This window comes from Phoca vitulina, unplaced genomic scaffold (genome assembly GCF_004348235.1).
Source record: "Phoca vitulina isolate PV1807 unplaced genomic scaffold, GSC_HSeal_1.0 scaffold92, whole genome shotgun sequence".
In the NCBI taxonomy this organism is placed as follows: domain Eukaryota; kingdom Metazoa; phylum Chordata; class Mammalia; order Carnivora; family Phocidae; genus Phoca; species Phoca vitulina.
This window is the reverse complement of record NW_022589795.1, coordinates 1,013,314-1,026,205: the sequence shown is the minus strand read 5'-3', so window position 1 is coordinate 1,026,205 and position 12,892 is coordinate 1,013,314. Positions and strand designations below refer to the sequence as shown.

The following is a 12,892-nucleotide window of genomic DNA, read 5'->3' as shown; positions in this document are numbered from 1 at the left end:
GTTCAGCCATTCCTACTTTGCAAAGCACTGGGTAGGGAAGATCCTCCTACCTTGCACAATAAATTATTTTTAAACTAAGTTTCTAAATCTCCCAACAAACAAATAGACAAAAAACCTTACCAACTAAAAATTTCATCACCTTATAAAGCTCATAGTTGAGGAGGAACTCTCTCCTCTTCTTACACATTGGTATTACCAAACCTGGAACCAGATGTCATGCTCTGATTTTCATAGAAAGTTAATTTTCTTTTGGCCTCTGCTAAGTAACAGAAAGTATATAAAGCTTAAGTTTAAAATAAGGGGAAAAAAACATATAGTCCAAATCATACCGACACAGGTGGGGCTTGAAAACGTCTATGCATCTGTCAGTATACATCATAGGTACACAGAGGACGGAAGTTAAGAGGAAAAGAGCAGTACTTCCTATTCGCAGATCAGGGTAGAGGGAAACATAAGGGCTCCTCTGCGGGAGGGTCAGATTCAGGTGGTACCATGCAGTGTTACTGCTCTGAGCTCCCTTTACAAGACCTACTCCACAGGACGCAATTTCCTTGTCTTACAGTCACAGGATCCTCCAGGGGGTTCTCGATTTCAGCCTGTCGCAGGAACACATTTCCCCGGCAGACCCGCCAAAGCATGCGCTCAAAAGTAGGGATGCGCTCCCGGTTAATCACACCAGCCACGAAGCTGTGGGAAGAAGAGCCAGATGGGGAACTCTATTCCACACCATGGGATGGAAGGCTTTAAGACAAAGAAGTGAAGTGAGGGGAGGGGGCAAGACAAACACAAGGCTATGCAATGTTATGTCAAAAGGGCTCCCAAAGTTTTCTTCCCAGAACCAGGAAAGGGTTGACAGAACAGCTCAGGAACTGAATCCAAAGTGACATAGGAACACCTCTCAAGAGGCTCAGAAGAGAACACATCCTGGAAACAAGTGAATGCCCAGCCTCACTACTCTTTTGACAGCAAACATGAATGTGACCCCACTGAGTTATGGAGGGTCGAAATAGTACTCACCCAAGTCTTAAAGGTGTGCCTCTTCCCATCTCACTTGGCTCCAAGAGGGACGAGGACTCTTCCAACAAGTCTGGATCCGCCATCTGCTGATGATGCAATTCAGCCTGAATTCACAAATCAATTAATATCTAATGAAAATAGTTAGTGGCATGCAGGGAACGAGGAACCAGGAGATAAGTTTGGAAAATAAAGATAGAAAAGAAAAAAACCACCAAAAGAGACGACATACCCATGAAAAGAATAGGGGAAGAAAACAAAGGAAAGAAACAAGAGGAAAAGAAAGCTTAACTGCCCCAGTAAAGCATCGGGGAAATGGTTTTTGAAATAAGGAATAAAGGAAAAAAACACTAAATAATGGTGACAATGTATAAATCTGTTATTTGGTGGAAACCATTTTATCTGTATTTCCCTAACGAGCCACGAAAGTACTAGGAAATACCTGTGCATGCGGATGGAAGCTGAAATGTTTCTCCGTTTTCAGCAAAACCAAAGCAGCTCTGAAGATACTCTCAACATCAAATTTCCAGGCAGCTAGAGACTAGAATTTTCCCTGGGTGGGAATGTGAAAGATGGAGACTCTCTTTCCAAGGAAGAAGAAAAGCACAGCCACCGTCCCAAGCAATGTGAATAGGAGAAAGGCGGAAGGGGCATTTCCACGTGTCTGGGTTTCCATGCTCTTCAAAATTCAGAACATGAGAGCTTTCAGCATGGCCACCGTATAAAATGCCCCAAGCCGTGGGATTTAAAGAGTATTTCTTTCTCCAAAAGGAGAAGCGGCACAGCAGCTGGACAGGCCTGGACCTCCGCCGCATCAACAGAAGGAAGAAAAAGTGAAAACCTATCTGAATGTCCTAGTTTCTGACCAGGAATCTAGGAATATTAAAAAGTTCATGTTAGGCTACATAGTTTAAGGGTCACTGAGAACAAAGTGGAAACCAATAATCTCAATCAAGTGAAGATAATGTAACTGATAATAAGCCAATATAGAGCATGTAGGCTAGTTTAATTGTTCAGATTTAAAATTATTTCCACCATGACAGTTTATACAATGAAATGAAGGAGGAGAGGGACCTTCTCAGATGGAGGTCTGTACTTCCTAAATTCTCTCTACCCAACACATCCTACTACCTTTTAGTCTTACCAGGAAGGAGAAGCTGCTCTAAAAAATAAAGGCCAATCAACTTCTCTACCACCTGATCTCCCCAACTTTAATATCCACATACTGCTTGTTTAACCAAAGACTAGAAATCAGCCAGAAGAATCTTCCTTTTCAAAAGCAAAACTAAACAAAAAAAATCAGGAAAATTTTTCTCTATCATTTTCATTCCAAACATCAATTTGATTCTCTTCCTGTTAACCCTGCGATCAAAAAATGTCACAAAGGAACCTCACTTGATAAGTGATAGGACCATAAAGGTAAAGTCAAGGGGTGCGGGGGGAAGGCTTTAGGATTGAGTATAAACCTGAGGATATAAACCAAATGATAAGGCTGAAAGCCTAAAAAAAAGAAAAATTTGGGGGGAAGTGACTTCTAAAAGTTGATGCAGGATCAACTTTCAACTTTACCCCCTACCCCGGCTGAATGAAAGGAGGGACAGAACAGAACGGAAAGGAAAAGAGACAGGAAGGAAGGAAGGAAGGAAGAAGGAAGGAAGGAAGGAAGGGAAGAAGGAAGGAAGGGAGGAAGGGAGGAAGGAAGGAAGGAAGGAAGGAAGGAAGGAAGGGAAGAAGGAAGGAAGGAAGGAAGGAAGGGAAGAAGGAAGGAAGGAAGGAAGGAAGGGCAGGCACTGAGTACGTCAGAGGGCAGACAAATACTGTCATGAGATGTGAAAAAGTTTAAGATGAGATAATGGGGGCAACAGATTTCCACTTGCTATCGAATGGAAGTTTAGGGGGCTTTTTTTGGTTTCTACTTAATATCAAATCAGCTGATTGCAAGCCACAGGCAACTCATTTTAAGGATCTAGATGACTGGGGTGCCTGGGTGGCTCAGCCATTTAGCATCTGCCTTCGGCTTGGGTCATGATCCCAGGGCCCTGGGATCGAGCCCCACATCGGGCTCCTTGCTCAGCAGGGAAGCCTGCTTCTCCCTCTCCCACTCCCCCTGCTTGTGTTCCCTCTCTCGCGATCTCTTTCTCTCTGTCAAAAAATAAATAAAAATCTTTAAAAAAAAAAAAAAGGATCTAGATGACTACCTCACTTCAACTTGTTCTTGGGATGTCCCTTGGCAAAAACCAGTGAAACTGACTGCTACCCACAAGACTTCTGCCTACTTCCCTGTATGGTTCACAAGACCTGCTTTCAGTAAACCCAAAAGATCAGGCACAGCGCAAACATATGTGCTCTATAGGGGACAACTGCTGGAGCAGCAAAAAGCACTGAGCGACAAGACTACTCTGTAGGCTACTACTCACCTGGGACTCTGGGCGTAAAAAAAACTTCAGCAGAATTAAAATTAAATGGAAACTTGCAATAATATTCTAATTAATAATTTCACTACTTCATACTTAAGAATCCTAAATCTTAGAGAGGGAAGTCAAACATTTTTAAATAAAATAACTGTGCCTCATGGGGAACTAGGAGGACCAGAACTGCTTACTGAGGGCCTTTACGACAATCTCTAAAACCGCACCGTGGGGTATCTGAATCCTATTCTGGGTTCCCTAATAACAAAAACAACACTACCAACGTGCGTCTGAATTACTTGCTATGCTCTTTGGTTCACCTTTCCCCTAGTCAGAACACTAAAACCATGCCCTGAAAGAGGAAGCGGCAGAATCTCAGCAGCGCCCTGTCAACAGCACATCCAGTTCAAGCTGCATTAATTACCAAGAGCAAACACTTTTACTTCCATCTATATTGAGAGAGAAATCACATTTCATCACTTAAGGTGTTCACCCAAGCCCCAAGGGAGATGGCAGATGGGAAAGAAAAGTAAAGTAAAGCAGATGGATGGAAGACTCAGAAGGAAAGGAAGGCAGGGACCTGCATGCCATTAACCATTACTTTTCCAGTCTTCTTTACGCTCTCATATGTTAGGGTGCTTATGGTAAAAGATGCAGAGAACTCTCTCCAGCTCTTACAGTTCTTCATAAGCAAGAAGACTGAGAAAAGGATAATCATTAACAAGTCATTTTAAATGCTCTGGGTAAGAAATGGCTATGTCGAATTTGCAATCATCTTAAATCATAAGAATGTTCGATTTATGTTTACTCTTCCCCTTCCAGACATCTTGCCAATCATGACCGCTATGCCTAAAGATGGAAAGAATCATTTTCTGATTGAGCCATTTTTGGCTAACTCATTATTATAAATTATTGATCATGTTCACCAAATTTTATAAAAAAAGAAGGGTTTGAACTGGTCGTGTTTTAGGCCATTTGCAAACACTGTAGTTTCAGGCATGGAAGACAATCTCGTGAAAAAAATTACGTTTCCGAGATTTGAGGGTCCCAAGTTTATCTTTTGCATTATTTGAAGTGTGCACTCACGTGCACAGATGCACTTACTCTGTGAGGTCTCATTTCCTGTCAAGGCAGCTGTCTGGCAACAGCAGGGCAAGGGCCATTGAAAGGGACCTGGCTGAGCCTCTGAGCTAGTGGCAGGCCTCCACAAGGCACTGATTCTGCACTTGGGAGAAGAAAGGCAGAGTAGCTCTTGCCAGAAGACTCCCCGCACTATCGTAAGGGTGCTAGGAACAAGAGAGACTGATGACAAAAGCAGCCGAAGAATCTCTCACATTGGCGCCAAGGCCTCATGCTCAAAAGTACTTTGAGATTATTACCAAAAAAAAAAAAAAAAAGTTTTGTGTGAGTGAGGGGGAAAGCAACCCACTGTAGATGGAGCATGAAGGTAATGAAGACTTCCAGCCTGCCTTCTCAGCATGGGTGTTTCATGTTTAGATTTATTAAGAAAAGAAAGAAAAGAAAATTCCTAAATCCAGAACTTAGGATTTTAAAACTGTGATCATCTTTCCAAGTGATTTTTCTTATTTTGTTTTTAGTATCTTGTTTTTAGTAACATTAACAATTCAAGTAACTATTGCCCATAAGGGGGTCCATTTGTCGGTCTTTATTCAGATTTTCTCTCAGAATGAACTAGACAAGGAAGCCTATTCCATCCCTTAAACTCAGGAGGTTATGAAAGACATCTGCATACATTTCAGCAACATCCAGCAATAAACTAAGACTATATCAAAAGGGGAAGAAGGGGGGGAGGGCAAAAGAATTAAGCCCCAAATGATGCTCAAAGTACCTGAGCTTTGATTCTGAAGCCAGCTGAAATGGGATCTGCGGGCAGCAGCTTAGACACATTTAGAAAAGCACGTATCTGTGAGCATATGGGGGCACTGTGTTCTGGCATGTTTCCTGATATGACTAAGCGATGCATTCCTTGAGCACAGGGACCATGTCTTACTCATCTTGTGCCTCACGAAGAGTAGGTGCTCATTAAGTGCTCAGTGAATTAATGAATATAAATACAGTAACAGTTTAGGCAGTGAGCAACCGGAATTCCAGATTATTGTTCATGAAAGCTACACGGCAAAAGTGGCCATGCCTGTTGCAAAAGACCTGAAACACATGGAAAGAGTTAATCACACTGTCCCACACCCTCCAATGGGATGAGATATCGGGGACTGGTGAAAGAAGTTTCTGTCAGTCTCAAAATTCTCCACTCAGCGAGCTAGCTGAATATTCACACCAAACCTCTCTTGATACATAGCCAGATTCTGATTCTTGGGATGATCATGCAATTAAATTCATATGCGCTCTTTCCCGTTCCCTTGCCCCAACAGATTTTTTTTAATTAGCATGGCTTCTCTGAGTCAGTCCTTAGTTACTGAGGAATGTATCACATCTTCAGCTTTCTGAAGCCCAGTGGTTTACAAACTAGCATACCTCAGCGTCACCCTGTGAAAACAGATTGCTGGGCCCCACCCTCAGAGTTTCTGATTCCCTGAGTCTAGAGTGAGGACTAGTAATGTGCATTCTGACAAGTTCCCGGGTGAGGCTCATGCTGCTGGTTACAGAGCCCTTGCTCCAGTCTAGAGGGCTAGAGAGTTGGTCTTTCCTTAAAAGACAGATATCAAAAGTAGAACTGAGAATACACCACGTGGGACACCTGGGTGCCTCAGTGGGTTAAACGTTTGCCTTCAGCTCAGGTCATGATCCCAGGGTCTTGGGATAGAGCCCCACGTCAGGCTCCCTGCTGAGCAGGGAGCCTGCTTCTCCCTCTCCCCACTGCTCATGCTCTCTCTCTCAAAGAAATAAAATCTTTAAAGAAAGAGAGAGAGAGAGAGAATACATCATGTACTAACTAAAACTGGCCTTCTATTTTTAAAAAGCTTTGCCAAATTTTTTATTGTTGTTGAGCAAAGGAAACAAAGAATGTTATGGAAGGCACATTGAACAGTGACTGGACCAATAGCTGAAGTGTCTGATATTGCTAATCTGGTGGCAAAGACACCTTACTGTAAAAAAAAAAGTTACCGATATCTTAGGCCACCAATAAAGCAAGTCCAGGCTAAAAGCTAAGTCTCCTCTCCAGGTGTAATTAGAAGGAAGTCTTCTGAAAGTCTTGCTCCCATGTCTTTCCATAGGCTCACCTCAGCAAACTGTCATGTGCAACCTACATTTTTAACCCAGGAACTGATTTACATTTTTCCCTATAAAGTAGTGCAGTGAGTTTCCATGGAAATCCAGGAATTTCAAAACAGGCATCCTACCAGTATTTCCATACAACATAAAGAAAAACTCTTGAAAAATTAAAATGTGACATGTGCTATGTGGATAGTTACAAATGTGCTCATGATTGATAAGCAAACATAGAGAATAAAATAAAAATAAAAACTTGATGATAAAAAGTTCAGAGGTTAAAACTTCATTACAATTTCATGTAGGACCAAATGTTTCTTGTTGCTTTAACTTTTACCTTACCTTAAGCCTTTACTTACCTTAAAATATAATGTAAAAATTTCAACTATGTATATACAACTACTTTAGGGTTCCTTTCCCCATCTTGTGATGAAAAATTGCAGAAAATTGCAAAAATATACAAAACCATGACTGGCTGTGTACTGCATGAAAAATGGAACATAATCTGACATTTCTTCAACTAAAATGGTGCAAAAATGGTATTGCTTTCAACTAGCAAATTAAAATAATTTCTGGAATAACAACATGGCCCACTTGTGCAGGTGTGATAGATATCAGCTGCTCAAATACTAAAAGAAACAATAGTCTGACCTCATCGAAAAACTGCTGAGTTTTGCGAAGTATAAATTTTAGTTCAGTCAGTTCCAGGAAATTTCTCTTCAGAGCTTCCTGGTTTGTGTTGATTTCCTTCAGTTCATTTTCAATCTTCTCAAAATTGGCCTACAGGAAAAAAAAATCAAACTATTAACTTAAACTAACCTCAATATGCTTGTTCTGAAAGACAGATGAATTCATCTATCCCACAGAATTCTTGCAACCTTATGGTTCAAACATATTTTATATCTACCCAGCAAATATGTGATTTCACCAGGGCAATTTTCTTCATGAAAATTTTTTGCTTAGCATCATCTGTCTTTACCTATCGGTTCTATTACACACTTGGTTGAATTTCTCAGGGGACTTTGGATGGATAAAATAAATATTGAAAAGTCTACTGCTTATTCATTTAGTCTATGAGATTAATAAATTGCTAGATAAGTTGACATTAATCCAATAAGGTTTCAATAAGGCAATAAGCATTTATTTGGTGGCATGTGATACCGTTCAAGATAGTGCTCTATAGTAAGTCTCCACAAGAAACTCACAAGCAAGAGACAATGCGGACAACAGCAGCAAGAATTCCTCTACTCTCCATCCACACAGGAAAATAATTTCTGCATTTAAGTAGAAAGAAATGTATCTGGCTTCCTTAGAAGAACTGTTTACCTCTAAGTCAATCATGTCCCGGGGGAAGGGCACCTCTGGGTTTTCACCAGTGTCCATAATAGGGATATTAGCTTTTCTTATCTCTTTCTCCACAAATCCTAAAATGACAGAATCAAAACATTCATGTATAGCATAGGCCTGGAACTGCCAATATTTAAGGCAAAAAATAAGAGCAAAAACCTGGCTAAAAAGAGCTTTGTTCTATAAAGATACTTTCATGTAAAACAAGCACAACATGTAAATCCTTTTTCCTCCACGTTCCTCTTCTTCCACTGCACACTCTCTAAATCACAGCTACCCCAAAGAGGATTGTCATCCCACAACCATCTTCTTTCCCTCTTCTGATCTTAAAAGCTCATCTGCTTCAGTTCTCCACCCTGTGCGACTACTACTCCAGAGTATGATGGTTCTGTTTGTAGACACTGTTTGCCAAGCTCCAGAAGAGCGCAATTCCATAGAATATTTGACATTTAGCATACTAGTGAAACAACTCCAGATCAAAAGGGTTTCATAAAATTTGAAAACAATCAAATCAGTTTTAACAAAACAAAAAACAAAAAGCATGACACAGTGTAAGGCCCCAAAATACCAGAAGAGAAAAGTGACAACTAGTGACTTTTTGAGGGCAGAGACCAAATTCACCCATCAGCTAACTGAAAGCTGACACAGTATAGTAGCAAGATCATTGGTTTGGAAGCCAGAGAGAACAACCGGGATTCAAATAGTGATTCCAGCATAACTGCTTATGTTCTTGGGCAAGTCACTTAACCTTTCTGATCTTTGGTTCCTCCCTCCCTTCCCCCCTTCCTTCCTCCCTCCCTTTCTTCCTTCCTTCCTTCCTCTCTCTCTCTTTATTTTTAAATAATCTCTATACCCAACGTGGGGCTCGAACTCATGACCCTGAGATCAGAAGTCAGATGCTCTACCAATTGTGCCAGCCAGGTGCCCCAGCTTCCTCATTTATTAAATGAGGTAACACCCACCTAAAGGAATATTGTGAGGAATGACTGAAATAAAGTATATGAACACCCCAACTCTCAATAGGACCCTAACAAATGTGTTAGTTTCCTCTCTCATAAAAAGGTCAAATTAAAAGGTGGCTGTGTTGACATCTAAAATAGATAGTGGGGCACCTGGATGGCTCAGTTGGCGGAGCGTGCAACTCTTGATTTCAGAGTTGTGGGTTCGAGCCCCATGTTGGATACAGAAATTGCTTAAAAATGGGCACCTGGGTGGCTCAGTCATTAGGCGTCTGCCTTTGGCTCGGGTCGTGGTCCCAGAGTCCTGGGATCGAGTCCCACATCGGGCTCCCTGTTTGGCGGGAAGCCTGTTCTCCCTCTCCCACTCCCTCTGCCTGTGTTCCCTCTCTCGCTGTGTCTCTGTCAAATAAATAAATAAAATCTTCAAAAAAAAAAAGAAATTGCTTAAAAATAAAATCTTCAGGGGCGCCTGGGTGGCTTAGAAGCGTCTGCCTTCGGCTCAGGCATGATCCCAGAGTCCTGGGATCGAGTCCCACATCAGGCTTCCTGCTCTGCGCGAAACCTGCTTCTTCCTCTCCCACTCCCCCTGCTTGTGTTCCCTCTCTCGCTGTGTCTCTCTCTGTCAAATAAATAAATATTTTTTAAAAATAAATAAAATAAAATCTTTAAAATAAATAATTATTGGGGTATCTGGGTGGCTCAGATGGTTAAGCGTCTGCCTTTGGCTCAGGTCATGACCTCCAGGTCCTGGGATCGAGCCCCAGGTTGGGCTCCCAGCTCAGCAGGAGTCTGCTTCTCCCTCTCCCTCTGCCTTTCCCTCCTGCTCGTGCTCCCTCTGTCTCTCTCTCTCTCTTAAATGAATAAATGAAATCTTTAAAATAAATAAATTAATTAAATTAAATTAAAAATTATTTAATAAAATAAGATGGTGGTCTGCGTCCTCTCAGAATTCTATAATGCAATACTGCTATAAAACCTTTCCCCCCAAAAAAATTTCCCATATTTCCCACAATATGTTCAGTTTGCAGCCTTGTCATCTCAAACGAGGTTTCCATTAAGCACCACCTAGCCCCAATACCACAAAATCTACTTGTACACAAGAAATTCATCTTAATATCAGGATTGTAAGACTATTCTTCCTTTCTTTTTCTCCTGCAATATTTTCTTCTTTTGTTAAGAGGACTAGTGTCTCTTAATTTAAGACAAATGACTCATTATAGGAACATGACACGGAACCAAAATGCACATACGAAGCTTTCGATCCATTTCTTCACATCTTCTAACTTCATTCACAAATTTCCGCTGGAAAACATTCACATCTGGATTTAACTGCAAAATAAGAAGACAATGCTACATATTTAAATACTGCATCTACTTTCTGTTTCACAAGCAACACCCTGCAAAGTGAAAATCTAGTATTTTGTGTCAGTGTACGATGCAACACTAACAAAAATGGCCTACTGATCTACATAACCTGCTTCGGGGCCAATCACACCAACTGAAGGTAAAAACCCCTCCCTCACTGTAGCACCATATTACTGGAATGGAGGCAAATTAGATAAAATAGTATGATACAAAATGGTCTTCCCAGGCTGAAGTCAGTGAGCTCCCCTGACCAAAAATTTGAGCAACGAATGTAACAGAAGCTCTGCCAGGTTTTCCTTCTCTTCCTCCCCATCAGAAGACACAGAAAGCAAACTTCTCTTATTCTTCTGTCCCAGGTCTTCACTTCCTAGGGGACAGGCTGGTTTATTCATTCACACATCACAAGTAATTTTCAAAGCAATGTGACAGATATTCTGGGCAATACAAACAAAAATAAAACAAGTTCCTACTTACTAAGAAGCCTGCAATCTAATAAAGAAAAAGGATGAACACAACCAATAAGATACCATGTGATAAATTCCAGAAAAGTAATACAGATAAGGGGCACCTGGGTGGCTCAGTCAGTTAAGTGTCTGACTCTTGGTTTCGGCTCAGGTCGTGATCAGGTTGGGCTCTGCACTTAGTGTGGAATCTGCTTAAGATTCTCTCACCCCGGGCCGCCTGGTGGCTTGGTTAAGCAGCTGCCTTCGGCTCAGGTCATGATCTCAGGGTCCTGGGATCGAACCCCGCGTCAAGCTCCCTGCTCAGTGGGGAGTCTGCTTCTCCCCCTCCCTCTGTACCCCCCACCACTTGTGCTTCTCTCTCTCTCTCAAATAAACAAAACCTTTAAATAAAAAAATAAAAAGAGTGGGGCGCCTGGGTGACTCAGTCGTTAAGCATCTGCCTTCAGCTCAGGTCATGATCCCAGGGTCTTGGGATCGAGCCCCGCATCGGGCTCCCTGCTCAGCGGGAAGCCTGCTTCTCCATCTCCCACTCCCCCTGCTTGTGTTCCCTCTCTCGCTGTCTCTCTCTCTAAAAATAAATAAAATCTTAAAAAAAAGAGTAAAAAAAAAGATTCTCTCACCCCTTTCCCTTTGCCCCCCCTTGCATGTGTGCACACACTCTCTCTCCAAAACAAATAAATAAAATTAAATTTAAAAAGGAGCTTAAAAGTATTACAAAAAAAATTTAGGGGTGTTTGGGTGGCTCAGTCGTTAAGCGTCTGCCTTCGGCTCAGGTCATGATCCCAGGGTCCTGGGATCGAGCCCCACATCGGGCTCCCTGCTCGGTGGGAGGCCTGCTTCTCCTTCTCCCACTCCCCCTGCTTGTGTTCCCTCTCTCACTGTGTCTCTGTCAAATAAATAAATAAAATCTTTAAAAAAAAAAAAACAGTGGAGAATGACCAGAAGTAGGCACAAGATACCCTTCCGGGCTGATGGAAATATTCTATATCTTTACTGGGGTGGTGTTTGCAAAGATATTAAATTTACCAAATCATCCAATTGTACTCTTAAGGTCTATGCATTTCAGTGAATATAAATTTTACATCCATAAAAAACATGGCGGGGGGGAAAGGAAGGAAAGAAAATAAAAGGGAAAAAAAATGAATGAAAGAACGAAATAAAGAAATGAACATATGCAAGAATAAGTATGAGAAAAAAATGAGTAACTAAGTTGAAAAAATGTACAAAGGAAACATCTGAGCTGGGACTCTGGGGGATAAGGCAGAGTTCACCAAGCAGAAATAGGCAGAATGAAGCAGAAAGACGATGACAAGTGACTCAGAGACATAAATAAATCATATATTCAGAGAAGGGGAAAAATTGTTCCCTAAGCAGAATGGAATCAAATAATCTGATTTTCTAAAAACACTTCTTAAAGATTTACTTTTTTTTTTTTAAGATTTTATTTATTTATTTGACAGAGACACAGCGAGAGAGGGAACACAAGCAGGGGGAGTGGGAGAGGGAGAAGCAGGCTTCCTGCAGAGCAGGGAGCCCGATGCGGGGCTCGATCCCAGGACCCCGGGATCATAACCTGAGCCGAAGGCAGACGCTTAATGACTGAGCCATCCAGGCACCCCTAAAGATTTACTTTTTTGAATAATACTGTGTATGAAGAACAAATTGTAAGAGGGACAGATTGATAATGGAGAAACTAGTAAGGACATTATTGGTATCATTGTATTAATATTAGAGAGAATCTAAGACAAAAAGCATTATTAGAGATTATGAGAATCACTACAAACAATTTCGAGGAAGATGCAACAATCTTAAACTTGGATGTCTCTAGTAAAATGTTTTTTTCACCAAGCAGGCAGTATCTTGGCCTTCCATTCAGAAATTTCCACTTCAATGAACATGAAACTGAAGCGAAAGTAGCCACAAGACTACTTTACTGGTTTCACTATCTGTAGGCAAAGTTCAACTGCAGCCCGTGTCAGGTAAGACATCCCAAAATATTTGGGCAAGGCATCCTCAAAATATTTCCAACAGAAATTAACAGAACCACAAGGAGACACTGACAAATCTGTCTATGTAGTGGAAAATTTTAAATACAATTTTAAATTACTGATACATCGAGTCTACCAAACATTAGTAAGGACAGAGA

General features: G+C 41.3%; 1 protein-coding gene across 4 annotated transcripts in view; it reads right to left on the bottom strand.

Moving 5' to 3' along the window:
* ATP6V0A1 (ATPase H+ transporting V0 subunit a1) overlaps positions 1 to 12,892 on the bottom strand; it is a 60,968-nt gene that overhangs the window by 33,263 nt on the left and 14,813 nt on the right. For 2 of the 4 annotated variants that reach the window (XM_032396405.1, XM_032396406.1), the window contains exons 3-7: positions 10,168 to 10,246; positions 7,938 to 8,035; positions 7,263 to 7,391; positions 1,018 to 1,121; positions 561 to 687 (exon numbers count right to left, since the gene is read on the bottom strand). In XM_032396405.1, the coding sequence (XP_032252296.1) occupies positions 561 to 687; positions 1,018 to 1,121; positions 7,263 to 7,391; positions 7,938 to 8,035; positions 10,168 to 10,246 (537 nt within the window). The remainder of the gene's footprint in view (positions 1 to 560; positions 688 to 1,017; positions 1,122 to 7,262; positions 7,392 to 7,937; positions 8,036 to 10,167; positions 10,247 to 12,892) is intronic. The other 2 variants (XM_032396407.1, XM_032396408.1) reach the window with 1 other exon arrangement.